This window comes from Canis lupus, chromosome 10 (genome assembly GCF_003254725.2).
Source record: "Canis lupus dingo isolate Sandy chromosome 10, ASM325472v2, whole genome shotgun sequence".
NCBI classification, from domain to species: Eukaryota; Metazoa; Chordata; class Mammalia; order Carnivora; family Canidae; genus Canis; species Canis lupus.
Genome location: NC_064252.1, coordinates 45,901,349 through 45,928,329, shown reverse-complemented (window position 1 = coordinate 45,928,329; position 26,981 = coordinate 45,901,349). Strand labels below are relative to the sequence as shown.

The window sequence follows — 26,981 nt, the reverse complement described above, 5'->3', positions numbered from 1 at the left end:
TGGCATGCTGTATGGCTTCTTGGAGCCTGAGTGTCCTATCTGTAAGATGGAGACAACCACCTGTTGTCCTCCAAGAGAGGAGAGTCACACGTGCACGTGATGTCTGGCACAGGCTGAGTCTTCCTTGAAAGGAGTGAACTAAGATCTCCATAGGTTGGGGGTTTGATCCACTTCTCTGGGGTAAGCACTCAGGCCTGAAAGAACCAAGGCCAGTGGAGAGCGCCAGACTCTTCCCACCCTGAGCTGCTGCTCTGGTGCCTCTCTTCACTGAACCTGCTGTGGGCTTGGAGAGGCTTAGGGAGGAGCAGAGGCTCTGTACCACCCGCCCCCTTCTCGAGATGGCTGCACTGGCTCCATGCTCCACATCAGTCTGCCTGCCCCCATCTCTCCACCCCCGCCCTTTTGCTTGCAGGGGATTTTAAAGCAAATCCAAACATTGTATCATTTTACCCATAAAGAGCTTTTCACCAAAAAGGATAAGGATTTCTTTCCCCAGCATGGTCACTGCATCATTCTCCCACCCAAAACTATCAAGAATTCCTTATGCAATCTAACACTATGTTCTGTTTTCTTTGATTGTCTCAAAAATGTCCTTACCAGTTGTGTTGTTGGGATGAGGATTCCCAGAGGTCCACACACTGCATTTGGTTGATATGTCACTTAATCTGCTAACTGCCCCACCCCTCCCCATGTAAATTGCTTACCCTCTGAACAAATGGGAGTGCTCCCACCCCTCCCTGAAACAGCGCTGGCATAAGCCCAGGTGGCTGCAGTGAGCCACTCCTGGCCTAGTGGCTGCACCTGGTTTGGGCAGCCTGGGCCCAACATGGACCCAACATGGACCACCAGCTGCCCTGGAGCTTACTTGTGGTCAGGACAGAGGCAGGCAGTTTCTGGGCCCTGGCCCCTCTGGGCCACCTGCAACCTGGGAAAGGGGGATGCAGAATGAAGAAACTGAGCCAGTGTAATTCACAGAGGCACTATCTTTTTAGATGTAGCAGGTGCAGTGTGGCCAAAAGGGCTTAGGCCGGAGCCCCCAGTCCTGCTCCCTGCTCGAGCCCAGCCTTGCCCGACACACCTGGCTTCCTCTCCCTGACTCACTTGCAGACACCTGCTCAGCATCTCAGCAGGCCACAGGCTTAGACAGCCCACAAGAGCAGCTGGGCTGAAGACTTAGGAGACAGGCCTAGGGCCTTGGCTCCTGGAAGGGGGCCAGGGCTTCTTGGCCTAGTGTCTGATCCCTTTAGGAAGGGAGAGGAGGAGGCAGGGAGAGAGAGAAGGTTCTAGGCGAAGAGAGGCACCATCTGGAACTTTACCAAAATCTGAGCTATGCCATCTCACTCAGGTCTTGCAAAGCTGGGGAGGGTTTCCAAAACAGCCCTGCCTGCTTGGGGATCACAGCTGTCCAAGCACAGGGGCCAGACTGCAGCCCACGCCCCCAGAAGCCATCCTCAGGCAGGCAGCCTCCCCCAGCTAGACCCTCCCAGCTACAGGAGCCCTGGGCGGGGCTGGGCAGAGTACACAACAGCAGATCAGCGGCTCAGCTCACTTGCTAGCTCCAATCTTTCTCCTCTCCTCGAAAAGTGCTTCACCCTGCTCAGCGCAGCAAGCTGCCGCCTTCTGATTGCTTGCTCTCTTTTGTTTCCAGTTCTGGTAAGCCACACCCCTGGTAAGCCTGGATAAGGGCTTATTTGGACCATGCGTCCCAGCGGGGCCAGGGCCTGACATTGCACCTCCCCACCTCACCCCCACTGCTGGGAGCTGTCTCTGCAAACAATCAGCCCATTAGGAGAGACACCTCCAGGCAAGAGGCAAATGATCACCGATCACCCAAGAAGGCAGGCCTCCACTGGTCTTGTCTGCTGGGTGGGCAGGAGGAGGTAGGCAAATTCCAGCTGGGCAACTGTCCACACGGCCAGTCACTCCAGTGCTCAGACCCCGCGTGCTTCTATCTGCCCAGTGGAGAAGGCCAGGATCTTAAGGGTCTGTGAGGCACAGGCAGCCTTGCTGCTCCCTAGGGCCTGCATCCCGACCAGGCCTTCTGACCAGACATGCACAGCTGTCCCTGTTCTCTTTCTAGCCCCAGCCCCCTGTCTACCCTGCCACCCACACCTGCCATTCCTCTTGCCCCGAACTACTTTTGTTTTTACCCCATTTACCACCTCTTAACATGTTCTGTAATTTCCTTGTTCGTTATGTTTATCATCTGTCCCCTCTCCTTCACTAGCATGTAAGGCCCAGGAGGGCAGTTTTGTTCACTGCAGTGTCCCCAGAGTCGAGCACAGCCCCTGGCATGTGGTATGTGTTTCATAAGCACCCATTCAGTGAAGGCATGCAGGGCAGGGCTGCAGCCAGCCTCTCCCCAGGAAATGCAGACCCTTGTCCTCCTCCGTTTCGGCCATTTAAAGCTCATGTCTTCCAAACTCCAAACTGAAAGTCATGGCTTGACAAAAGAGGTTTGCTGTGTTGCAAGAGGTGGCCTGGGATAAGAAGCAAACTCCCAATTTGTCTCCAAACCTGTTCCACCTGTGTCTTGCCTATCTTGGTAAAGGGCTTCTTCATGCTGCCAGCTGCGTAGACCCTGGAGCCCTCCTCGTCTCCCTTCTCTTACATCTCCTGTCCCACTGGCTGGACTTGGCAAATACACCCAGAGTTGGACCACCTCTCACCACCTACGCCACTGTCTCCAGGATTATTGCAACCGCCTATGCTCAACATAGCAGCCAGAATAATTTAAAAATATTTTATAAGTCAGATTGTTTCTTTTATCAAAACCTTCCAATGGCTCTCCTCTTTAGCATAAAAGTCAAAGCCCTTACCATAGCCTGGAGATGCTGACGGATCGAATCCCCACTTACCTGTCTGACCTCAACTTCTACTACTCCATCCTTGGTCCTCTGCTCCAGCTGCAGTGGCTTCTGTTTTTCCTCTAACCTAAGAGAACTCTGCCCGCCCCAGGGCCTTTGCCCTTTGCTGTTCCCTGTGTGGAAGGCTCTTCCCAGGGAAACCTGCCTTACTTCTTCACTTCTGTGCACAAATGTCCCCATCTCCCAACATTCCCTCTCCTCTTTATCTGGCTTCATTTTTCTCCAGAGCCCGTATATCCATCTGGTATGGCAAATATTTACTTTTTTCTTGGTGCCTGTGTCTGTTCCCTGCCGCCCCTCCCGGGACCACGAGTTTCACAAGGGAGGGACTGAGTTCTGTTCAGGGCTCTCTTCAGTGCCCTGAGCAGGGTATGAAGCACACTGGTGCATGAAGCCAAAAACTCTGCTCTTTCTGGGATATTTCCAGGATTCCCAAGGACAACAGGAAGCAGCCTGATCCCAAGGCTCTTCTGGAAAATGCAAGCCTTGGGGTATTGCATCCTGACCACCTACAGAAGTCTCATCCCTCAAATTCTAATTCTTCAGCTCCTGTTCCTAGGGCTTTAGACTGTATCCTAAGACAGAGAGCCAAGCCATCCAGGGGTACCTAGTGGTGCCCTGAAAGGCCTCTGTCCAGGTAGTCACCACAGACTACCTGGACAGGAGTCAATTCTCAACCCTTGGACTCCCCTTCATAGTCAATTAATTGATAAGGTTTATCAAGCACTTATACATCAACAAAGGAAGTAGAAGGGACAGCTCTTGTCCCTCTGCTACTTAGGATAAAGCAGGGTAGCTTCAGCATAAAGTGGCAGATGTGGTCTGGGCTGTCACCATAATGAAAGCCAAGGAAGGGGCCGGAAAAGCGGAGACAGTATGTTGCGGTGGTCAAGAACAAGAACTCTGGATTCAAATCCTAGCTCCACAGCTTTCCTACTGTATGACCCTGTGGAGTTTCCTAGCTGCACCTGGCTCAGTGTTCCCATCTGTGAAAAACGTCTCATGGTAACAGTCCTTACTGTCTGGGGCTGCTATGAGAGGTAAGCTCTGAGACTAGCATCTGGGACATGGTGTAGAGTGTTGTACTATGCAGAGTGTTGGCTTCCACCATTTTGGCAGGGATGTGATGATGGAAAGGAAGGGGGGTCAGGGCACAGAGCTGTGTTCAGAAGGTGTGAGGCTGGCCCACAAGGAGGGCCAAGAACAACAGGTGGCACAGGTGGACCACGGGGAGAAGTTGGGAAAAGGGGCGTTATGGGGTTTGCCAGGGGCGGCTCGGGGGGCCAAGGTGGCCCTTTGAAGGGGAGGATCTGTCTGACAGGCCAGACTGGAAAGGGGAGTGCCTGCAGCCCGCAGACTTAGGAGGTGCCACACAGCAGCCCCAGGCCTGCAGTGGAGATGGGGGAAATACGCAGGGAGGGTTGCAGGCAGGCCTCAGCTGGTCCTTCCCCTCCTAGAGCTGCCAGGAGGCTGGTGCAGCTGTGCACAGCCTGCAATGTCTGCCTGCAGACTCCTCTGCAACACTAGCACTGACTGACTCAGCCTCTGAGACCGGCTCGGGACACCTTCTCTGGAAGCCACTTCACTGCCCTCAGGCAGAGTTAGTCACTGCGCCCTTGGCCCACCTGGCTCACACCCTCTGTTCTGAGGTTGGTTCCTGGTGCGAAGCCTGGCACAGAGCCTGGCACACAGGCAGTGATTAGCTAGGGTCTCCTGAATAGATGGGTGCATGGTGGGAATGTGGGTGACTAGTATGGTTGGAAAGCCCGGGAGCTGGGCAGAGGTGGGCCTGGCTTGGCCCTGGCAGGCTCTGGGGAGCAGCTGGGGGCTCCTAGGCCAGCTCTCCCCCAGGGAGACATCCCCACTTTGAGGAACCCTGTTCACTGCCTCCCGTAAAGGGCCCACCAGGCCCAGACAACCCAGCTCTTCCTCCATAGCACTTCCCCTCCTGACTCTCTGGTCTCCATTATGTTCCCCTCACTCTCCCATGTACTGGCTCTAGGCAATAAAAAAACCATCAAAACAAAGTCCAAGCCTTCATTTGACCCTGATGCTTGAGCCACCTTTTGGTCACTGCGAAACCCTGCAGGTGGGTGGCGATCTCTACCCTTCACCCATAGCTGGAGAAATGCTGATCTTGATGCTCTGGCCTTTCCCCCCTGCTCTGCTGACACCATGCTCCTTGGGGCTCGGCGACCCCCATCTGCCATCCACAGCTCTCTGGGGCCCTGTGATCTTGTCTGTTTATTGCATCTCTGCCTGTCCCCACTCCTAACTGCTTGGCATCCCCAAGACACTGTTTGGTCTCTCCTCCTTCAGAGATGCTCTGTCGTCAGGCTTTCACCTGTGTGAAGTGACCCCAGTGCAGGCCACTCCCTCCCCCACACCTCCCCAGGTCTCTGGGGAAAGGGACCTTCCTCTTGCACACTCCCGGAACTCAACCTCAGGCTCATTCACTCCACAAGCATATGCTGAGTTCCTGTGTGCCAGGCACTGTGCTAGATGCCAACAGGCAGTGGTGAGTAGAAAGCATTTAGTCTCTGTACTCAAGATGCTGCTGCTGTGTGTGTGTGTGTGTGTGCGTATGAACACAAACTCTGACCAAATAAATAAGAAAATATCAGGAGATAAATATAAATAATTTAAAACAGGGTGATGGTATCAGGGAACTTTGGATTGGGTGATCAGGAAAGGCCTCTAAAGGGATCCCTGGGTGGCGCAGCGGTTTGGCGCCTGCCTTTGGCCCAGGGCACGATCCTGGAGACCCGGGATCGAATCCCACATCAGGCTCCCGGTGCATGGAGCCTGCTTCTCCCTCTGCCTATGTCTCTGCCTCTCTCTCTCTCTCTCTCTGTGACTATCATAAATAAATAAAAATAAAAAAAAAAAAATTAAAAAAAAAAAAAAAAAAGGAAAGGCCTCTAAAATTCAACATTTTAGCAGGAACTGGAATGACAAGAAGCCCCAGCCATGCTAAGTCCTAGGGAGAAAGTATTTATGGTAAAGAGGGCAGCCAGGGCAAAAGCCAGGCCGAGCCCACTCTGAAAAGCCAACACAACCAGTCAGCTTTCTGAGCACCCGCCCTACAATCACATCATTGCAGACTCAGCTATATTGTCCAGCCTGCCCTGGGATGTGCTGGAACATTCTCTCAGCACTCTGGGCAAGGGGTTACACAGGCTTGCCCAGTACACCTCTAGAATGGAGACACACAGCCCTTCACAGGGACTGCCTTGCCCCTCTCGTGTTGCTGAGCCAGAAGGTTCAGTTGTACCCAGCAACTACTCTGGGATCCTAGGGGGAAGGGAGAGAACATGCTCAGCTTCTCTGCCACCCATTCTTGGGCTGGCCGGGACCCACACTGCCCCTAGGGCCTTGATCTGCGGAGGCTGTGGTCAGAGCTTTCTGGGGGGAAGAGGAATGGGGAAAGAAGACAAAGCTCTACTTTTCTTGCTGCCCCAAGAATGCCTAACACTGGAAAAGGAGAGGCACTCGGAGTAGTTCTAAGTGCATAGTGTTTGTCTTCACTTCCACTGGTTTTTCCTCCTATAAAAAGTAATGGAAGGAGGGAATGGGAATTGGTGTTTAATGGGTATGGAGTTTTTATTTGGGAGGATGAAAAAAGATTCTGGAGATAGATGGTGGTGATGGCCGCATAGCATCATCAATGTCCTTAGTGCCGCTGAATTGTACACTTCAAAATGGTTGAATTCTACACTTAAAATTGTCATAATAGTAAAAAAAAAAAAAAAAAAAAAAAAAAAAAAAAAAAACCCAAACCAAAAAACACGTTAAAATGGTAAATTTTATGTCATGCATATTTTACCACAACTAAGAACACAAAAGTAACACATGCTCCCAGCTCACTGCTCTATCCTCAGTGCCTAGCACACAGAAAGCTTACAAAACGGTAAGTGTTGAATGCAGGAATATGAGTGAAAAGTTCAAACTCAATTTGACTCTCCTGGCCTGAGGCTCCCAACCTCTGGGAAAAGTCGCAGGAGTAGGCAGGCCTCAGGGGAGAGACCTCTGCTCACCCACAGGCTTCCAGGGCCCAATGGCTACTGCCCAGCTGAGGCAAAGACTCACCTGGGCCTTCTCTTCCCAGAGAGGGAGCATCTCTTGCTGGTCCAGCATCTGGGCAATGATCACGAGGCTGAGCTGGCTTCGAAGCTGCCTGTGAAGGAAGGAGTTAGAGGAACTGAGGGGTGGGACACTCTCATAGAGGGTGGGCTAGAAGTCCACGTGGGGGCAGGATACACTCTGAGCAGTGAACATGGGAAAGCTGTGCTGACCAGAGTACTCTGCCTGGCTCTTTTGGTTTATAGTGTTTGTTTATTTTAGAAGCAATAAAATGTGATGAGAAAATTAAAAAACAAGCAAAAGGAAAAAAAGTAAAGTTACTAGTAATTTCAGAGGCTGGTGAAGTAGTGTTTTCCTTCCTAGTTGATCCTTCTCTCTCAATATCTACACTTATCTGTGGATATACAGAGATAAGGAACCTTCAACGGCATTTGCATAGACCTTTGCCTTTTCTGTCCTTTGTAGCCTTAGAATCTTTCAGCCAAAGTGGGGTAGTGGAAAGTGGGGCTAAACTTTTTTTTCTTTTTCCTTCACATAGCATCAACTTTCCTTTGGCGAACCTGCTCACCCAGGGTGGGCATATGAGCCATGCCTGGCCCATCAGAGTGGGCCAGGATGAGGCTTGGGGCGCGGTGGCTGAGGAGGCTGGAGGGGGTGATGGGAAGAGGGGTCGAGGGCCCCTCCTCTGCCCATGCTCCCTGCCACAGCTTGTCTCCACCAAGAGAGTCATATCTCTCTTGCACATCAACACATGGTGGCCCCTCCATGGGCAGCAGATGTCAGCCTCTGGCATGGACCTTGATGTGGTCACAGTCCATAGTTCCTGCAGAGAGCCACCATCAGAAGAAGCAAAGGACAGGTTCTGAAGCTTGAGGAAACAAGGAGCATGAGGAAGTCACTTGGGCTGGAATCTTCTCCTTAGAGGAGAATGCCCTCAGGTAACACCCCTGCCAGAGGGACCCACGGCTGCTCTCACCCATATCCCTGGAATGACACCATAAGGAACTGAAAGACTAGACATCCCAGACAGCTTGTTACTGGAAGCACTGGGAAATGTTAAGCAAGTATTCTGGGGAGGCAGGATCCAGCCTGTCAACTTCTGGGCTAGGTGGTCCAGTCTCCACGGCAGCTTTCTTAGGGCAGAGACTGCTGCCGCCCAGGCCTCACGAGGGAGGCTCGTGGGTGATGAGGAACTGAGGTAGGAGCGGCTCCTCAAAGCTCCTGTGGGGCTGGGCAGGCTAGTACCTCAACCAGGGGCCTTGCTGATTTTCTTAGCACTTGGTTGAGAAAGAGAGATCAACAAAGCAATAGGCTCTTGAATAAAAAGAGAAAAAAGCGGCACCTGGGCAGCTCAGTGGTTGAGTGACTTTGGCTCAGGTTGTGATCCCGGGGGCCTGGGATGGAGTCCCACATCGGGCTCCCCACAGGGACCCTGCTTCTCCCTCTGCCTATGTCTCTGCCTCTCTGTCTCTTTCATGAATAAATAAATAAAATCTTAAGAAAAGAAAAAAAAAAAAAACAGGCAGTAACACCATACACGAGAAAGGACATCAAAGAGGGGGAAATGCATAGTGCTGGTAAAGGTGCAGGGCAGCAGAGATGCTCACACACAGTAGGTGGGAATTTCAACTGTACATTCACTTTAAGAAACTGCTTAGCAAGATCAACTAAAGATGAACACGTGCTCACCCTGTGACCTAGCAATGCTACTCCTAGGTACGCATACACATACAAAGGTGGAAGTGCACTTATAATACACCATCAGAATGCATCTACAGACTGGGCTCTATCCATACAACTTGATCCTACTCATAATGACAGTGAGCTAAAACTACATTCAAAAGGCCTGGATGATCTTCACAGTGTCATGTGAAAGAAGCCAGATACAAAAGAATACATGTGCATGATTTAATTCATATAAAGTACAAAAACGGCCAAATAGCAGCTGTTGGAAACCTGAGCAGTGGTGATGGTTGGGGGTGGGGTGGGCAGGTTCTGCTTATGTTTTATTTCTTGACCTGAGTGTTGGTTTCACATGGATTCCACTTGTGGCAATCCACTGAGCCATCCACCTGTGGTCTGGGTTCTGTTCTGTTTGTATGTTGCAGTTCAATAAAACTATTACTTAAAGAAGAAATTCGGGTGCTGGGGGAGACAGGATTGCCAGATTTAGCCAGTAAAAATATAGGATGCCTAATTCAACTTGAATTAATTTTTTTTAAACATTTAAAAAAGATTTTTAAAAAATTTATTTCAGAGAAGAGAGCCCATGCGAACAAGCCTGAGCTGGGGGTGGGGAGGTGCAGAGGGAGAAGCAGACTCCCTGCTGAACACAGAGTCTGACACAGGGCTCGATCCCAGGACCCTGAGATCATAACCTGAGGCAAAGGCAGACGCTTCACTGACTGAGCCATACAGCCGCCCTTAACTTTGAATTTCTTATTGATAAACAAAGAATAATTTTCTTAGCATAAGTTTCCCCCCTGCACTGTTTATATTTTATCTGGCAGCTCAGAGAGGCACCAGCCATCCATTCCTGATCAGGAAGCTGACATTAACCAGCCTGGGGCCCTCCCTGACACTGTCTCCCTTTAGCCTTGAACCCTTTCTGCAGAGAACTTTGTGTTCCCACCTGACCTTCTGAGACTGTGGAGAGGCAGTGTGGTTTAGCCCCATGGGATAGAAAATAGGAGTCCTTCATCATCCTCCACACCAGACTCCTGTGAGCGCAGCCAGACCTGGCCCTTCACCCAGAGCCCCACCCTCCATTTTCTCCCGGAGCCCTGGCCACACCACATACCCTGCATGGCTTCCACCTTATTGGCAGCCAGGACCTGCTCTCCAGCTGTTCCCTGTGAGCCCCAGCAGCAGCTGGGCCGGGAACACAGTGGGAGGTAAACGGCCCCTCTGTGCTGCTCCTCCAAAGCTAACTCTAGCCAGAGTCAAAAGTCCTGCATCTGGGCTTCATTAATCCCAAACCCAGGCCTGTGTGGGAGCAACTTTACCCTGCAGAGGGCGGGGAGGGGCCAACCTGGGGGTGGGGGTGCTGGCAGGCCAGCAGAGCAGAGCCGGGGTGGTTCCAGAAGGGAAGAAGCAGGCTGGGTGGGTCAGGACAGAGCTGCTGTCCAGAAAAGAAGAAAAGCACCATAAAAAGCTCCGGGTGAATGGATGAAAAGGAACCCACATCTGAGGGTGGCATGTCCCCCCTCGCTGTCCCCGCCTGCTCACTGCCTTTCCTTCTGATGGCCCCTGCCTTTTAAACAGTCTCCCGTGCTCTCAGTTCCCACTGGGACACAGGGGCAGGGGAGGGGACCACTTTTTCATTTTAGGCTGAGAACGTACTCTACGGAGGAGAAAACACAAAGACTCACCCTAAATAACACCCAAACTGTGCAGGGAGCAAGCAAAGGAGCCCTTGGGCTCAGCAGAGGTTGGCTAGGGGTTCTTCCTTTCCTAGAAGCTGCCTGACCCCACCCGGCAAGGCCTCCCCGGAACTCAAACCAGACGGACAAAGGAGGATGCAGAAGCCACTGGAGCCATCCCAGCCACTGTCATATAAGGAAACAAGCTCCAGCTCTCTGCTCACACCAGGCCAGGCCTCTGCCTCAGCTCTGCCCCCCTCCTCTGCTCCCCCACCATGGGCCTCCGTAAGATCAGGACACTGGATTAGCACTCAGAGGAGCCTAAGGCACAGCGAAATCTGGAAATGACTTTTCCAAATCCATAGCAGAGCTGGGAAGTGGAATGCAGGCACACTGCTTCCCAGCCTCCAGCCTTCCCTCTAGCTCCTGCAAGGGGCAGCCCAGCCAGGCACCCGGCGCGTGCAGGGACTCGGAGGAAAGCAAAGGCACTAACCAGTGTGGGCCTCTAGATTGTTGGGACAACAACACTGGTCAATGCAGCCCTCTCTGCTGTCCCCCGCCCTTCACTTGTTCAGAAGGGAACCAGGCCCTGCCAAGGCTGAACTACCCTAAAAGGCCATCAGGCATCTGGCCAAAGGCGTGAGCTGCCTTTTCCATGTCTCTAGGGCAGCTCAGGAAGCAACAACGGTGGCCTGTTCCGCTGTGGAAATGCTGCCCAACACCCTGCTGCAGGGCATCTGCCTGGCTTGCTTCTCCAGGGCTGTCCACATTGCCTCTCTGGCACCACAGCCACCTTTCATGCCACTTCCCCTCCCACCCCCTCAGGCCTTCACTTGGAGTCTATCTTAACGTAGGAGCATATACTACCCAGGCAGGAAGGACCAGGGCCCAGCTTAGAGGTCAGGGCAACCTCCTTGGGAGTCTGCCCAGGCATCCACACACACCTTGGGGTGCTCATGAATGTGGGCATGCATAGTGCAGACAGGAAGATACAACCACAGATTCTTACGGAAGACCACTACATGCCAACATGAAGGATCCAAATACAACAGCTCAGTTCTGCATGGATGAGTCCCACAAAGTGTTGACACTATGCTGAGAAAGCCAAACACAAGAGAGAACACTGTACATATACATGTTCAAAAACAGGCAAAACAAAGCTATGGGATGAAAGTCGGGGAAGTGGTTTTAGTCACCTCTGATGTGTCCTTTCCTGCATATATATAAATTAAAAAGTTACTATTATTTATTAAACAAAGTTCATATGGACAATTACAACCCAACTCCCATCCTCTTTATCATTCTACTTCCCTCTTTCTTTTTGGTATCATGATGAAATCCACAGAACTTTAGGCTTAGAACACATCTTAAAAAGTCATTCCACCTAGGCAGTGCCTGACTGGCTCAGTTGGTAGAGCATGAGACTGAATTTCAGGGTCAAAAGTCATAAGTTGAAGCCCCATTTTGGGCACAGAACTTAATTAAAAACAAAGTCACCCCATCTAATGTCTGCATATTTGTCCATTTAATTAGGCCCTCCACATACCTGAGGGAAGTGGCCATATTTTCCACAACTAACTCTTCTTCAGGTGCAACAGCCACACTTTTTTCTCTCAGAATCTTTTTTCCACTGTAGTTTGGGTCCTCCGAAGACCCTGGGGGGTTGTCAATGTTAACATCAGTGAGGTGCTCAGAGCTGGCCTGGATGCTGCTTTTCCTGGCTGCCCTGTGATGCTACACAGACCACAGATTGAGCCCAAAGTCTTTCTCACACGTCTTGCTGTCACATCCCATTTCCAAGATCTTGTTGTTAATTGCGTAGCTGGGTCTCACTTTTCCTCTCAGAATGTCATTATGGTTTGTTGAGATCTTCTGGGATCTTCCATTCCCTGTCAGTTGTATTCATGTCATGCAGGAGTCTGACTATTGTTCCATTAATGGCCTCATCTGAGACATGGGGTCTGTCCCTACCGACCTGTCAGGGAAGACAAGACCGTGGGGGCCCTAGGGGCCTACCCTCCAGGACAGCACTCTGATGGCCAGCAGCACCTTGTGAAGAGCCTAGCTACTTCAGCATTGCTCAGCCCATCTCGTTGTCCTCAGGATACGACAGTAGACTCTACCAAGTGCCTTACAAGAACCCAGACAGTCCTCTCAAGAGTACTATTCTGGTTGGTCTGTCAAAACATAAATGAGACTAGTCTGGTATGATTTATTCTTAGGAATCCTAGAAAGCAGAGCTTCCTTCTCTGTGTATGTGCTCACAAACCATCCCTGGGGAATGATGGGGCGGGGGGGGTGCCTCGAGCCCGCCATGCTCCTTCTGGACAGTCCCTCCCTACCTCCCAAGGTCTCCGTGGACTCAGGGGACCCCATCTGCTCCTCTCAAAGGATTGATGTGGAATGTCCTTGTACCACAGGGGACTTAAACCCATTCCACACAGCTGGATGCAGACACACGGTCTCCTCCCGTGCTGTCTTAGGCTTCAATTCCCTTTGATCAATAGTGGAGTCCAGATGAAAAATTATGCTCCTTGTCGGAGAAAAGAAGCAAAATAGGAATTATGTAGTGTCGTTCTCTCTTCATCAGTGTCAATATATCACTGCCAGCACCAAACAGCACTCCTTGCCTCGAAAACAACTAGGTAGAAGCCCGTTCTGTGGGACTTAGTATTCTCCACCGGCAGCATTACTGGTCCATGTTCTTTGTCCATCTGCTGTTTTTGCGTTCCACTCTCCATCTTCCACATCTTTTGAAGTCCGAGATCATGCCTGAGCTTTTGGTGCAGCCCCTGTAGCCTTTAGACATTTCCCACTTTTTCCTTACTGGGTTGGTTTGCAGTGTGCAAAGTGGTACCACACCATCTCCGCGTCTGCCCGAGCCATCTCTCTCTTTGGAATTGGCTACTAAAAACCAACTCTGTGCCTTTTGAGATCTGCCCTCCAGAAACAACTGCTCCACTGGCATTCCCTCGAGTCCCGTCTCCCTATCAGGCTCCAAGGGCCCAGAGGGCAAAGTCCCAGCTCCTCCCTCAAGATGCTCACATCCCAGTGGGTCAGCAAAAGTGCTGACAGTCAGGACCTGTGAAGGAGGCATTTCTGGAGAGATACCTTGGTCTGAGCCTAGTCTTGAGGGTGAGGAAGTGCTAACCAAGCAAAGAGGAGGAGAGGAATAAGGGAAGACAGAATTGATGCTGAAAGGCTCCAAGACAAATCATGAGTTGAGGTGGCTAGAGCATGGGAGGCTGCCTGGGACGCTGGGCAGGGGATAAAATACGGTTTTGAGGGGATCCCTGGGTGGCTCAGTGGTTTAGTGCCTGCCTTTGGCCCAGGGCGCGATCCTGGAGTCCCGGGATCGAGTCCCAAGTCGGGATCCCGGCATGGAGCCTGCTCCTCCCTCCTCCTGTGTCTCTACCTCTCTCTCTCTCTCTTTCTCTCTGTCTATGATAAATAAATAAATCTTTAAAAAAATATGATTTTGAAATAGGATACAAGGGTCCTAGTATTGCCGCTGTTTGAATTTCATCCTGAGGACAGATGCCTGAGGGATTTTAATGAAGCAAAGTAGTGATGTGGCTGGCTCTGCATCTCAAGGGAGGCCACACTGCCGGACAGTGCAAACATGGGTCAGATGGGGGACAGTTTGGAAGGAGGTAGCAATCCAGGGGTGCTGTGGTAAGATCTGGAACTGTGTGAGGGTGATGGGAGAGGTGGCTGTTGTTGGGGAGGAGGAGCTGAAGGGGACAAGGGGTGACCCCATACTTCCAGGCTTTAGGGAGTGGGCAGGTGCTGACATGGTCATGGAGCCACAGAAGACAGGAGAAGCTGGTGACATGCTAAACCTGAAATACTTGTCCATGCAGATTTGGTGCTTAGCAGGAAAGTCTGGCCAAAGGTATCAACTTGGGAGCCCCTGGCATGTGCTTGGAGTTGCAGCCATGGATATAGAGGAGGTGGGGTCTCAAATCCAGTGCCCCCAGGAAGTGGAATCTGAGGTGGAGGTGAGCATGAAGGGAATTTATGGCAGGAGAAGAGGAGACAGGTGCTCTTGGGATGACTTCCTGTGGGGATGAAGGAAGCAGGTTTGAACCAAAGGAGAAAGCCAGGCTGGAATACACAGTCACAGCAAAGCCCTTGGCTAACCCCACAAGGACCTCTGGAGCTGGCAATGTCCTTCAGAGACATCCTGGACTGAGGCAGAGGGGCAGGCGTTGGGCTTCTCCCAAGAAAGGCACCTTGCCTCAGATAAGGTAACCATGTTCTGCAAGGCAATTCCTGGGGTGGGCTGGCAGGGCGACACTCAGCAGCTGGGGAAGGGGTGCCAGAGACCCAAAGCCAGGCCTATGAACAGAGCACCACAGTGCCCAGCCTGATAGCAAAGTAGTGTGTGGTGTGACTAAAGGAGGGGCACTGGGGCAGAATCTCCCCGCAAACCAAGGCTTGAGGAGCAGTGGAGGAAGGAATTAGATAATGGCAGCTGAGAAGGATAGACCGAAGAAGCAGAGTCTGGGGAATGATACTGTGAAGCCAAGGAAGAAAACAATAAGCTTGTTCCTGAGAAAGGGTCATTAGGTCATTAGTGATAAGGCAGTTTGGCTAGAGTACCAGATGAGGTGCATCTCCTCTACTCCTGGCTTTTTTTTTTTCTTTTTATATAAATATTTATTCATGAGAGACAAGAGAGAGAGGCAGAGACATAGAGGGAGAAGAAGGCTCCCTGTGGAGAGCACAATGTGGGACTTGATCCCAGGACCCTAGGATCATGTCCTGAGCCAAAAACAGACACACAAACACTAGCCACCCAGGCATCCCAATACTCTTGGGTCTTTAGGTCATTCCTATCACCCCCTACATGCATGCCCACTCATAAAGGTGAGCCAAATCCTCTTCAGCCACAATCCTTCACACTCCTGGCTTTATCGTGACCCAGTTTTTCTTTGCTGCCCTCTTGGTTCCAGCATGGCCCCTCTGCCCCTAGACATGACCTTCATCCTGCCTCTAATTCCTCCGGATTTTGAGACCTTCTAAAATTCTAAGAGTTGGGGGACCTTGGCTGCCTCCTAGAATGTTCTGGCCTTGTCCACCCCCAGCGCCTGAAATGTCTTGTTTTCTTATGTGAGAATTCCCTATGACACTCTGAGCTCTGAAGAATTCATTCTGTGTCAGGGTGGGCAGGGTTCAGAGTGCCTATTCTGGGTGAATGAAGTAAGGGAGGGTAGGGAGATGTAGTAGAAGCTGTAGGGGTGAGGGTGGCAGCAGAACTGCTCCTCTAAGGTAGGAGATGCACGAGTGCATGTATTTGCTGAGGAAGAATTAGAGAATAAAAAATGAAAGGCACAGGAAAAAGGGATGACTATAGGTCTGGAGGGGGCAGGACTGTTGGTGCCTGATATGGGAGGTCAGGTGAGCAAGAAGGAAGGTGGTGAGTCGTGGGTCAACTAGGTTATGTGTAGAGAAACAAGGGGCAATGCTGTTTGCTAGAGTAGAGATTTTAAAGAGATTTATTCATTCATTCATGAAAGACACACACACACAGAAGGGGGGGTGGGGGGGGAGAGAGAGAGAGAGAGAGAGAGAGAGGCAGACACAGGCTCCATGCTGGGAGCCCTGTGTGGGACTTGATCTCAGGTCTCCAGGATCACGCCCTGGGCCAAAGGCAGGCGCCAAACCGCTGAGCCACCCCAGGATCCACACCCTCCCCCCCCCCCCCGTTTTTTTAAAGATTTTTTTAAATTTATTTATTCATTCATGAAAGACACAGAGAGAGACAGAGAGGGGAATGATATTAGTAGCAGGAAGTGTGGTGATGTCTGGAATCTGCTGAGGGCCCCAAGGAAGTTGGCCAGCAGTTCTGAATGAGCCCTGGTCAGCCAGAGGGGTCAGGGGCCCAGGAGGGACAGGATACGTGTGGTGGCGCACGGGGAGGGAGTTATGATGGAGCAAGGAGTCAAGGATAGACAGGCTGGGGGAGAATGAACTGGTCTAGGGCCTGTACTGAGGCGGGGGTGGGGTGGAGGTGATGCAAGGGTGGGGACAGGACACCCTACGAGGAAGGTGCAGGCCCTGGCCCCTTCCTGAGGGGAGGGAGCAGCCTCACCCCAGCGGCTTGGGTACATGAAGGAACGAAGGAACATGGGGATAGCTATGGGGCGCCCGCATGTGTCGCATGTGTCCTGGCTCTTATCCCCAGTGTACAAAGACCTGAAGACTCTGAAGGCCACTTTCTCCCAGGGCTCCTGCACTTGTACGTGAGCAGCCAGCTGCCTCCTTGCTGGTCAGAACCTGGCTGATCTGGCAGCCTGCTCAAGCCGGTTTCATCTTCTCCTCTATTCTGGATGCCACAGTTGAACAGCATACGCGGGACATTTAATAAACATTCCCGGGTGGTGAAGGAGGTGGGGCCTGGGGCCTGCAAACATCAGCCTGCAGCAGAGTGAAAGCAGCCCTGAGCCTCCACCCTCCCACTAAAAGGGTTCCTCGGAGTGGCTGCAGAGACTTACAACACTTGCTGGAGACCCTGCACAGAAGCCTGAAGGGCAAGTCCTTCCCACAGGCCCCTGGAGTTACCCCAGAGGGGCCGACTCCCAAAACAGACTCTCTTCCAAGGGAAAGTCTTCCTATTGGCCCTATTTCAAATGGTTTGCTCTAGTATTTACTTTCATTTCTCATAGTTGAGCTCAACTATGCCTTAAATTTACAGTGCATCCCTGAAGTCTTGGTCAACAAGGTTGGGAGCAGGGTGTGTGTGTGTGTGTGTGTGCGCCCACGCACACGTGCACATCACACAAATCTTGGTGGAAGTTCTCGCTTTGTGCTTAACCAGTCAGTAGACTAAGAATGTGACAGAATGTACAATACGCCCTCCTTCCTGGGGTCAGTCTGGGCACTGAGCCCAGTGGGGCAGCCACCATGAGGGCCTAACAAGGCTGCCAGCAAGCTCCTCCAACGTTGCTACCACAGGGAGCAGGCGGTGGGGCGGGGGGTGGGGTGGGGGGGGGGTGGGGGTGGTGGTGGTGGTGGCTAGCTAAAGACCACAGTGAATACAGTGAAGCTGTAAAGAAGAATTAGAAGCTCTTTCTGATCCAATTTGGAATGACTGCCAAAACATACCCTGAAGTGAAAAGCAAGGCGGAGAGAACATGCAGGGAAGCATAAATGAGACATGGAGGCAGCCTAGGTGGCTACGGTAGGGGTACATTTTCAATAGGTGCTCCTGGGTGCCTTTTGAATTTTGTTCTATTTGAATGCTTTATCTAATATAAATAAATAGATAATACCCATCCTTCCTCCTTCCTTCCTTCCTTCCTTCCTTCCTTCCTTCCTTCCTTCCTTCCTTCCTTCCTTCCTTCCTTCTCTTTTCTTTCTTTCTTTTTTTTTCTTTTCTTTTCTTTCTTTCTTTTTCTTTATTTATTCATAAGAGAGACAGAGTGACAGAGACACAGGCAGAGGGAGAAGCAGGCTCCTGGGATCACGCCCCGAGCTGAAGGCAGATGCTCAACCACTGAGCCACCCAGGTGCCCCCCATCCTTCTTTCTTAGCAAAGCTTGTGGCAGGAATTAATCACCGTAGTTGATGCATCTGTTTGAAAGTGAGGTGAGGCTGTCCTATTATATTCACTCCTGGCATTGAAGGAACACTTAGCAAAGGCCCTGGAGCTACAAAGACATCCCCATAAATGACACAGATCCCTGAAATCAATTTGATTCAATTAACAGATGAACATCATCATAAATTTAGGATATGATGAAGGTAGTCTCAAATCGGCTGGGAAAGGTGGATTATGAAGACAAAAAAGAAAGTTGGTGTTGGCCTCATTGGCTCTTCAGAGGTGGAAAAAATCAAATTAGATCCCAACCTCTTATCTTTGAAAACAGATTCCAGATAGGATTAAGAACCAATAGTAACAAAGTTAATATTTTTATGATCTCGGGTAGGGAAGGCTTTTCTTTTCAAGATAGATTCAATTAGAATCAGCTCTCTATACCATCCATATAACTTTTCTGTCAAGCTAAATCTATTCTAAAATAAAATTATAAAAAACCCAAAACCTTAGTTTGCCAAAAGATATCATGTACAAAAGTTTAAAAAGTGTGATGTAACAACAACAAAAAAAAGATGTATAGACTTAGAAGAAGGGATCCCTGGGTGGCGCAGCGGTTTGGCGCCTGCCTTTGGCCCAGGGCGCGATCCTGGAGACCCCGGATCGAGTCCCACATCGGGCTCCCGGTGCATGGAGCCTGCTTCTCCCTCTGCCTGTGTCTCTGCCTCTCTCTCTCTCTCTCTCTGTGACTATCATAAATGAATAAAAAATAAAAATAAAAAAAAAGAATATTAAAAAAAAGACTTAGAAGAAGAAAATAGAGTGCTGAAACATATATAAGCAATTATTACTAAAGTAATAAGATTAATTGCTCCACAGAAAAGTGGGCAAGAGGCATCAAGATATAGTTTACAAAAAGAGAAACAAAAAAGGCCAATAAACATGAAAGGATTCTCAATTTCGCTGGCAATCAGAGGAATAAAAATCAGAACGACAGGGGCAACCTGGGTGGCTCAGCGGTTTAGCATCGCCTTCAGCCAGGGCGTGATCCTGGAGACCCGGATCGAGTCCCACGTCGGGCTCCCTGCATGGAGCCTGCTTCTCCCTCTGCCTGTGTCTCTGCCTCTCTCTCTCTCTCTCTCTCTGTCATGAATAAATTAGTAAATCTTTAAAAAAAAAAATCAGAACGACAGGATGACATTTCTCAGCAAATTGACTAAAATTTCAAAACAAAACAGAATACTAGCAGAGAAACAGACATTTTCATGTCCACTGATGGTATTATTAATTGATACAGTTTTTTTGGAAGCCAAATTTCAAATGTATATACCTTAGGTCTGCAGTCTCACTTCAAAGAGTTTATCCTCTAGAAACATTTGCACAGATGTACAAAGCTGGTGCCCTGCATGACTATCCAGATTAGGGAGCTGTGTGTAGACTAGGGGACACTATACAGCTAAGAAAAAGAATGTTCATCATACACGTGTATGTACGTAAAAGCACACATACATGTGTATGTAGTATATACATATATGTGTGTGTGCATGTATGCGTACACATGAATGAGAAAAACGGGCGCCTTGTTGGCTCAGTTGGTAGAGTATGCAACTTTTAACTTCAGGGTTGTGGGTTAAATTTAAGCCCATTAGGGAAGGAGGGTACTTAAAAAAAAGAAACGAAGAAAGAAAGAAAAACAAGTACAAATAATGTGGCCTATTGGGAGCAAACAGGAAACGGGCTGGACACCATTGCCCTGGAAGCATTTGGACTTGGCTATTCCAGGTAAGGCAGAGATACAATAATCCCATGTATCCACAGAATGGACAGACTTTGAGGGAGGAGGGGACAGATTGCCACTGCCAGCGTCCATCCAGGTGAGAGACATGACATGAAAGCAGGAGCAGGTGGGACAGAGGTGGCTGAGACCCAGACAGGTGCCTGTTTTTATGGAACTGACATGGACAGGCAATCACAAACAAGAATTTGGGATTTGGAAATCAGAATGGACAGGATTTAGGATGAACAGGCATGATGGGCTGGGGTGGGAGAGACCTCTCAGATGACAATTTCTGACTCTGCAACACAGTGGGCTAGCTGTTTGGGGTTGAACAGGGAGCCTGGAGACAGAGGTCAGCTTCTTTAGATCATTTGGAAAGAAGTCCCATGCATCTGGGCTTAATGTAGATGGTGCCCGCCAAGGTACTACTCTGGTGCTCATGCTTAAAGTTCTCAGACAGAGCTTCTAGAAGCCCAGTTCTTTCAAGTATAGAGCAACAAGTTCCCTTTAAGGACTGTGGAGAGGCCTCCTCTCTTTCAACCAGATTCACAGAAAGGGACTGAACTCTCCTTCTCAGGACTGAAGCTGAGCTCAGGATGATTGCACCCAGCAGGGCCCTGGGGATATGTGTCTGAATGGAATGCCTAGTCGGCTTCCAGAAGCTGCCCCTGGGGAGGGAGTTGCAGGGGAATGGCCCCAGCGGAGGGTTACTTGAAAGGCCCCAGAACAGGCCTGGCTGGAAGGGTGGGGAGGGCCCTCATTCCAGATGGGAGGAGAGGAGAGATAAGGAGTGATCTGCTCCAGAGAGGACAAGGACTTCCCTATGGCTGTGGCCTACAGTGGGGGAAGGAAGGAGGAAAGGAGAGACTGGGTGGGGGCAGGTCCAGAGCAAGGGTCTCATCTCCCAGTGGGCTGTTTGTTCACCTTGTTCATTCAATCGAAAAGAATTTACAGAGTGCTGACAGTGTGTCAGGCGCTGTTCTAGATGCCGGAGGATATGGCCATGACTCCATACTGGAGGTAACGTGGAGAACAGGCACCATAAATAAGGAACAAACAGTAAGAAAACTTCTGGCAGAAAGCCATGCTGTGCAGAAAATAAAGCAGAATGTTGAGAGTTTGGGAGCGGGGACAGGGGAGGATTGATGAGGGGACATAATGCTGCGGAGGTCTGAAGGACAAGAAGGAACCCTCTACCAAGGAGTGGGAGCAGCAGGTGGGGGTGGGGAGGGGTGGGAACAGGGGTGGGGGGGCGGCGGCGATGCAGGCAGAAGCTAATTGTATAAGGCAATTGTTTTGCTAATAAGACTATGTTAAGAAAATTAGGCTTTTTTCCTTTAGTAATGAACTCATTAGTGAGTTGTATTTTTAGTTCTTTCTCCTGGGTTTTAGAGATTGGGCAGGAGGGGGAGGTTTGTTGGGACTCAAGGGGAGGATTCTGGATCCCCACAGCCCACCCTGTCCCAGGGGAAGGGATGAGTGTCAGAGGGAGGAGGCAGAGGTGGAGGAGCACCCACCTGCTTCGAGAGGTCACGTCCAAGAAGAACTGCACGAGTGCCAGCAGGTTGTGGTGGTGACCTGACACCTTGCTCAGGGTGCAGCAGAGCTGCTGGAGCTGTGAGGACAGCAGGTATCAAGGTGGGTTGCAAGAGGGCGGCCTTCCACCCTGACTTCTCCACCAGTCCACTTAGAGTAAGGAGAAGGGGGGGGTCACGGAGGCCAGGGTGAAAGGGAAGTTTCCTTGGCATCCTGCTCACCTCCAAGCCTGCTATTCCCATTTAGTGACTTGAGTTGCAACTTTAGTCCCTAGTGACAAGGCCACATGAGGCGGCTAGGGCTTGGGCTTTGGCTGCAGGGGATGGGGATCCGGAGGCATGGTTACCTTCCCTGGCCACTCCTGGATGTTCTGAAGGAGCAGGAGCAGAAGCTGCTGAAGATCGGTCTTGGGCAGCAGGCGGAGCTCCACATCTAGGCCAGCTTGGCACAGCAACTCAATCAGGCCCAAGAGGTCCCCATCAGTGTAGGCCACTGGCTGGGTGAGGGCACAGAGTGCCAGGAACTGGAGAGTGGAGAGAGTGCTAGGGCAGGGATGGCCTCCTAGGAGGAGGCCAGGCAGGGCAGGAGGGGCTAGGCAGCAGCTGAGAAAACCAAACACAAGACCCAGAGTCACGCCCCGCACAGGGTACTCAGGTGGCAGGCCCAGTCGTGGGACCATGCGCTTTCTGCAGCATTGGTCCCAGCAGCCAGCATGGTGCCTGCACGGTGGTGCTGAGCACACTGTGGGTGCTTCATGGTACCTACTGCATCAAACTGCTGTCTGACTCACCTTACAGATGTAGCTCAGGCTAATGTCCAAGGCAATCGCTGGGGGGGTGTCCTGCTGCTCACTCCAGCTCAGGCTAATGTTGTTTTTAAGCACTCTAAGGTAAGACAAAAACAAAGGGAAGGAAATGGGAGGAGGTGGATGCAAGGGGAGGACTGCAGCAGAGAGGAGGCCTGCCACTGCTCAGAAGCAGAGAGCCTGTGGATGACCCCTTCAGTCTGGAGGGGCTAATGCTCTGTGTGTGCTGGTCATCTACTGCTACATAACAAATGACCCAAAAATACAGAGGCTTAAAAACGATTATCATGTCATGCAGTTTCTGAGAGTCGAGAATCCAGGAGCAGCTTAGCTGGTGGTTCTGGCTCACGGTTTCTTGGAACATTGCCTCCAAAATATTGGGAGTGGGGCTGCTGTCATGTCAGGCCCGAATGGGCTAGAACTGCTTCCCAGCAATGTGCCCACCAGCAGGTCCTTACAATACAGGGCTCTCCACAGGGAATCCTCAACACCACGGGCCAGCTTCCACCAACGCAAGCCATCTGGGGGGGGGGGGGGGGGGGCGGAATGCCAGAGACAGATGCCACAGCCCTTTTTTTTTTTTTTTTTTGCCACAGCCTTTATCACCTGGTCTTGGAAGTGACATCCCATCACTCTTGATTTCTCCAGTCCACACAGGCCACCCAGACTCAGCACGGGAGTGAGAGCTACACAAGGGGAAGAACACCAGGAGTGGGGAACACTGGGGGCCATATCCCAACCCATTCCAGCCAGGCCTCTGGTTTGATTTTTCTGGGACCCAAAGACCAGAAAATCATACTCCACTGCCCCAAGAGAGTCTTCCTCAAGAAAGTTCTTTGTCCATACAGGTATGGTGACTCTTTGCATGCACTGAGAAGTACACCACATTGCAGCCCACATGGGGGCTGGTTTCCAAGGTCAGCATGTAATATGGGGACATTCAGAGTAAAAATGAGAACCCCTCCACAGGTCTCACACTAACATGCTGTCTGCCAATAAGCCTAGCATGGCCAGTTTTTCCCTAGTGTGGAAACAGATCTGGTTGAGCCTAGAGATGTTGAGATGAAGTTAGAGCTTAGGGTCATATGAAAACAAACAGCTCTTTAAAGACTAAAGTTGGACTCAGGGTGGCCAGATGCTCACAGTGAAAGGGGCACCAGTGGACAGCAGAGCTGCACCACTGATGCACAGACTTTCTAGGCACATTCCCTGGATAGAAACAGAGCAGGATCGGTCTCACTAAATGACTCTTTCTCTCTGGACAAATGCATATTGTTGATTGCTGTATACTGTTGAGGTGAGCTTATGACAAGGCTTCCTGTGCTGTCTCGTCCACTTTTCCACTCTTATTAACTGGTTTGGAGTTCCTGATAACAGTGGGCTCTCCACAATGAAGGCATTGATGACAGCAACACTGCTGACCACATCAGCCTCCAGGGTAGCCGCCTGACCACTGACGAAGGAGGAGAGCTCTGTTCCTGTAGGCTCCAGGGAAAAGTCCCTGCTCTTTTTTACTGGGCGCTGGTGCTGCGTCTCAGAGGGGAAGGAGAAATCCATCTTTAGGCACCCAGGGAAATGGTGCCCCCACACATCAAAGTTGGGGGGGGGCAAGGGGTTAGGACTGGGCTTGGCCATTCGTCCAGAGTCCAGCATTTATAAGGACCAGAAAAAGGGCAAGGCTGCATGTGCACATCTGGGCACCTGCCAGCCCCGTGTCAATATGGGAGGGGCATTCCGGTATGCTCCAGCCTGTGAGCATGCATGTGTATGGAAGCCATGAGTGGGAATGCTTTCTGACTTCCTAGAGGGTGGGGGCAGGCACACAATTGACTGTGACTTTGCTGAAGAGGAATGGGCTTTCAGACAGTCTGGTGCTGCCAGAGGTAGGAGGAGTGTGGAAAACGTGAGCTGGGGAGGGAAGAGTGTCTGTGACAAGAGCCCTCTCCTTGGGAAGCAATGCCAACCTCCCAAGTGAAGAGGGCAGACAGCCTCCCAGTGTATGCTCCAGCATTTCCCTGCACTGCCTCTCCTTGGGAACAGCAGGCAATATAGTGTGGTCCTTTATTCCCTGCCTTTCTAAGGTTCTGAGGAACCACTTGACTGAACCGACTGCATCTGTGACGCAGTATCAGCTGATACCCAGGCCTCCATCCCCAGGCTCTGAACTGGAGGCCAAGGACACAGGCATTCACAGCCTAGCAATCTCGCTCTCCTCCTGGACTCTGGCAGGTTAACAGCGAGACGGTCCCACCACTAGACTCCATAAACAAAGTGCTTCATCTGTCCCACTCTGCCCCTCAGCCCTGACCTCTGGATGGCTGGCTTAGGGCTTGGCCTGTGGCCAGCACCCAGGAGCTGGAGTTTGGATTATGACGACGCTGTTCTACACTCACAAGTAATCTTGAGAAGGGCACGTCACTGACCTCTACCCCAGTTTCTAGGTTTGTTTCCCCCAAGAGTTGAAAATAATAGAGTTACTGTCTGTACAGTATGCTGACATTCTCAGCAGGAGGATGGTAAGAGAGGCATGTGAGCACAACTGCCTCTGTAACTGAGAGCCATCATCAAGGCACCCAGTGGTTGGGGCCCCACCATGCAGGCTGGACCAGTCCAGGCTCTATTAGCCCAGGTCAACACAGTGAAGGGGAATCAATGCTGAGCTAATGGGAAGGGAGAGAGAAGTATATTTTACCTGGGTTGAATTACACCATCCCGAGATGGCCAGTGACCAGCCTCCCCTACACTGGACAGGATGCCCTTTCAATGGATTAACTGTCATTTAGTTATTACCTTCTGGCGTCTATGCCAGGCTGCCGTATCAGAGAACCAAGTGGATGAAGGTTTCTGGCACTAGGCTACAGCAGATTGGTGACCAGTCCTGTGTATCTGACTGGGACTTTCAGCTGGGCTTTGTAACCTGGGAGCAACCTTATTAGACCAGCTGTTGGTGACCAAGGACCTCCCCTGCCTTCCCAGGTGAGACTGGGGCACATGATGGAGAGTGTCTGAGTAGCCGTGTGGCACAAGCCCCCCTCAACCTCTTGCTCTGCTTCCTGGTCTGTCTTCACACTCTGGTCCCTCTTCTGCCCATTTGACCCCACAGATCCTCCTGATTCTTCCCTCCCCAGCCTCATCACTGGGCAGAGGGCTACCGTGTTTGCAACAAGGTGGACAGCACGTGATCCAGCCACAGGATCTTGAACCATTTTTTCTGAAAGGAAATCTTGAACCATTTGATAGGATGGTGATGGGTTTCAAGGAAATCTGAGATTAAGAACAAATGCTAAAAGACTTGTCTTTCTTATAGATACTAAAAAGATGGTCCAGTTGTGGGGTCATGTGCAGAGATACCCTAACCCCTTATTTCCAGCCTTGGGCAATAGGAGGGCTCTGTTAGTGCCCTGGAGGAGCCCCCAGAGCATCTGTTCTGTCAGGGAGCCCCAGATCAGGGCATCCCTGGAAGTTAACAGAGCAATGGGTGGCGTGGAGCCAATTGGCATGGGATGAACTTAAGCCTGGTCAGGAACAGGACAAGGAAGACAGTGGGGAGAAGACAGCCTGTCCTGATGTTCCTCTTGTGGCCCATGTGTCTATGAAGGAGCCATATCCTTGGTGGAAGAGATGTCAGAATCTTCACAGTGCTTCCTAAATAGTCTAGAAGAGCTCTCTTTCAAACCTATGACTCCCAGAGTTTACCCAACTGCAGCAGCCAGCCAGCAGTCCAGGTAACCCACTCGAGCATCTCTGCTGCCCCACATTTCAGGAAGGCCACTGGAGGGGTTTCAAGATGTGTCTGTGCTTTTCAAAAGGAAGCTGTGTTCAGGCGGAAAAAGCTAAAAATCTCCCCAGGCTAGTGGCTAGGGAGGTTGTCCCAGCTGTCCTTACAGGGCCATCACAAGAAAATTACCCCTAAAGCCATCGGCCAGATCCTCTGGGCCAGTTCTGAGTCCTTCCTCTTACCCCGGGGCTAACTGCCTGGTCAAGCTAGAAGTCTGCATGCTAGGGTTTGTGATTCCAAGTATTTTGAGGGTGGCAGATTTAAACAGCCATAGTTCTAATGCCCACCTGCACCCTGTGGCCTCCAGAGAGGATGGATTTGCCTGGAAGCATTAGGAGCAGGAAGCCATCAAATCCTGGGGAAGGGAGAAGTGTGGGGGAGAAAGCGGCCCTGTGCAGGGTGCAGAGTCAGCTGGGTAGTTATCTGCTTCTGTCTGCCAGGGCACCTCTCACTTTCTAGGTGGACACCAGGTGCTCATCAGAACAGTTAGAAATAGGTCTCCTGAGCCCCACAGGCCTCCCAAGAACCATCTTCAAACTGCATTTGTTTTTCGAAATGTAATCCTTTCCGCAAGTCATTCTAGAAGGCGGTGTGATTGAAGCTCTGTGTTGGGGAAGAGGCAAGTGGCTTATTACACCAGATATGGAACTCGGCGGGAAGGCAGCAGGGCAGGAGTGAGGCAGGCTGGCACATGCGTGGGGTATTTATAGCAGAGCAAGTGTGGTTTGGTCTGGTTTGGTTTGGCAGACGATTACTAAACAGAGTCGTGGAACAGGTTCTTAAGAAAGCTTTGGCCTTCCCTGTGTAGGAACACCCACCTGCCTGCCATGGCAAGGGAGAGGGTCCTTGTGCCTCCTGGGGCCAAAGTTGTCACCAGGATGGTGGGAACCGGATCCCACCTAATGCTGTCCAGGGCCCTAAACACCCTGAATGTCTTCTCAAAGAATCATCAAGGAAGAGTTTGAATATAATTTGTAGAACAAGTTTATAACATGTAATACTTTTACAACCCAGACCTAGTCACTGTCCACCCAACAATAGTCATTTATATATTGTATGGCTCTGCTCCTAGGGGGCAGGGACAATGGGTATGCAGATTAGTAGCTCCCCTAACCCAGCCCAGCCCAGTGCATAAAGAGGGTGCCCACAAAACAAGACTGGTCATTGTGGAAATTACATGTGAAATTGTGCCTTGCTGGCCATGAGCTGATATTAGGTAATAGGTCAAAATTG

At 50.9% G+C, this 26,981-nt stretch overlaps 1 protein-coding gene across 11 annotated transcripts in view; it reads right to left on the bottom strand.

Annotated features, from left to right (window-relative positions):
• The window catches only part of FAM178B (family with sequence similarity 178 member B), a 109,564-nt gene that overhangs the window by 16,924 nt on the left and 65,659 nt on the right, over positions 1-26,981 (bottom strand). For 5 of the 11 annotated variants that reach the window (XM_025464799.3, XM_025464803.3, XM_025464796.3 and 2 more), the window contains 4 exons: positions 21,956-22,049; positions 21,512-21,688; positions 21,147-21,244; positions 6,957-7,044 (listed from right to left, as the gene is read on the bottom strand). In XM_025464799.3, coding sequence (XP_025320584.3) covers positions 6,957-7,044; positions 21,147-21,244; positions 21,512-21,688; positions 21,956-22,049 — 457 coding nt within the window. Of the gene's footprint in view, positions 1-60; positions 348-597; positions 709-1,549; positions 1,649-2,858; positions 3,148-6,956; positions 7,045-10,321; positions 10,456-21,146; positions 21,245-21,511; positions 21,689-21,955; positions 22,050-26,981 lie in introns of those variants that run through there. The other 6 variants (XM_025464807.1, XM_025464808.3, XM_025464805.3 and 3 more) reach the window with 6 other exon arrangements.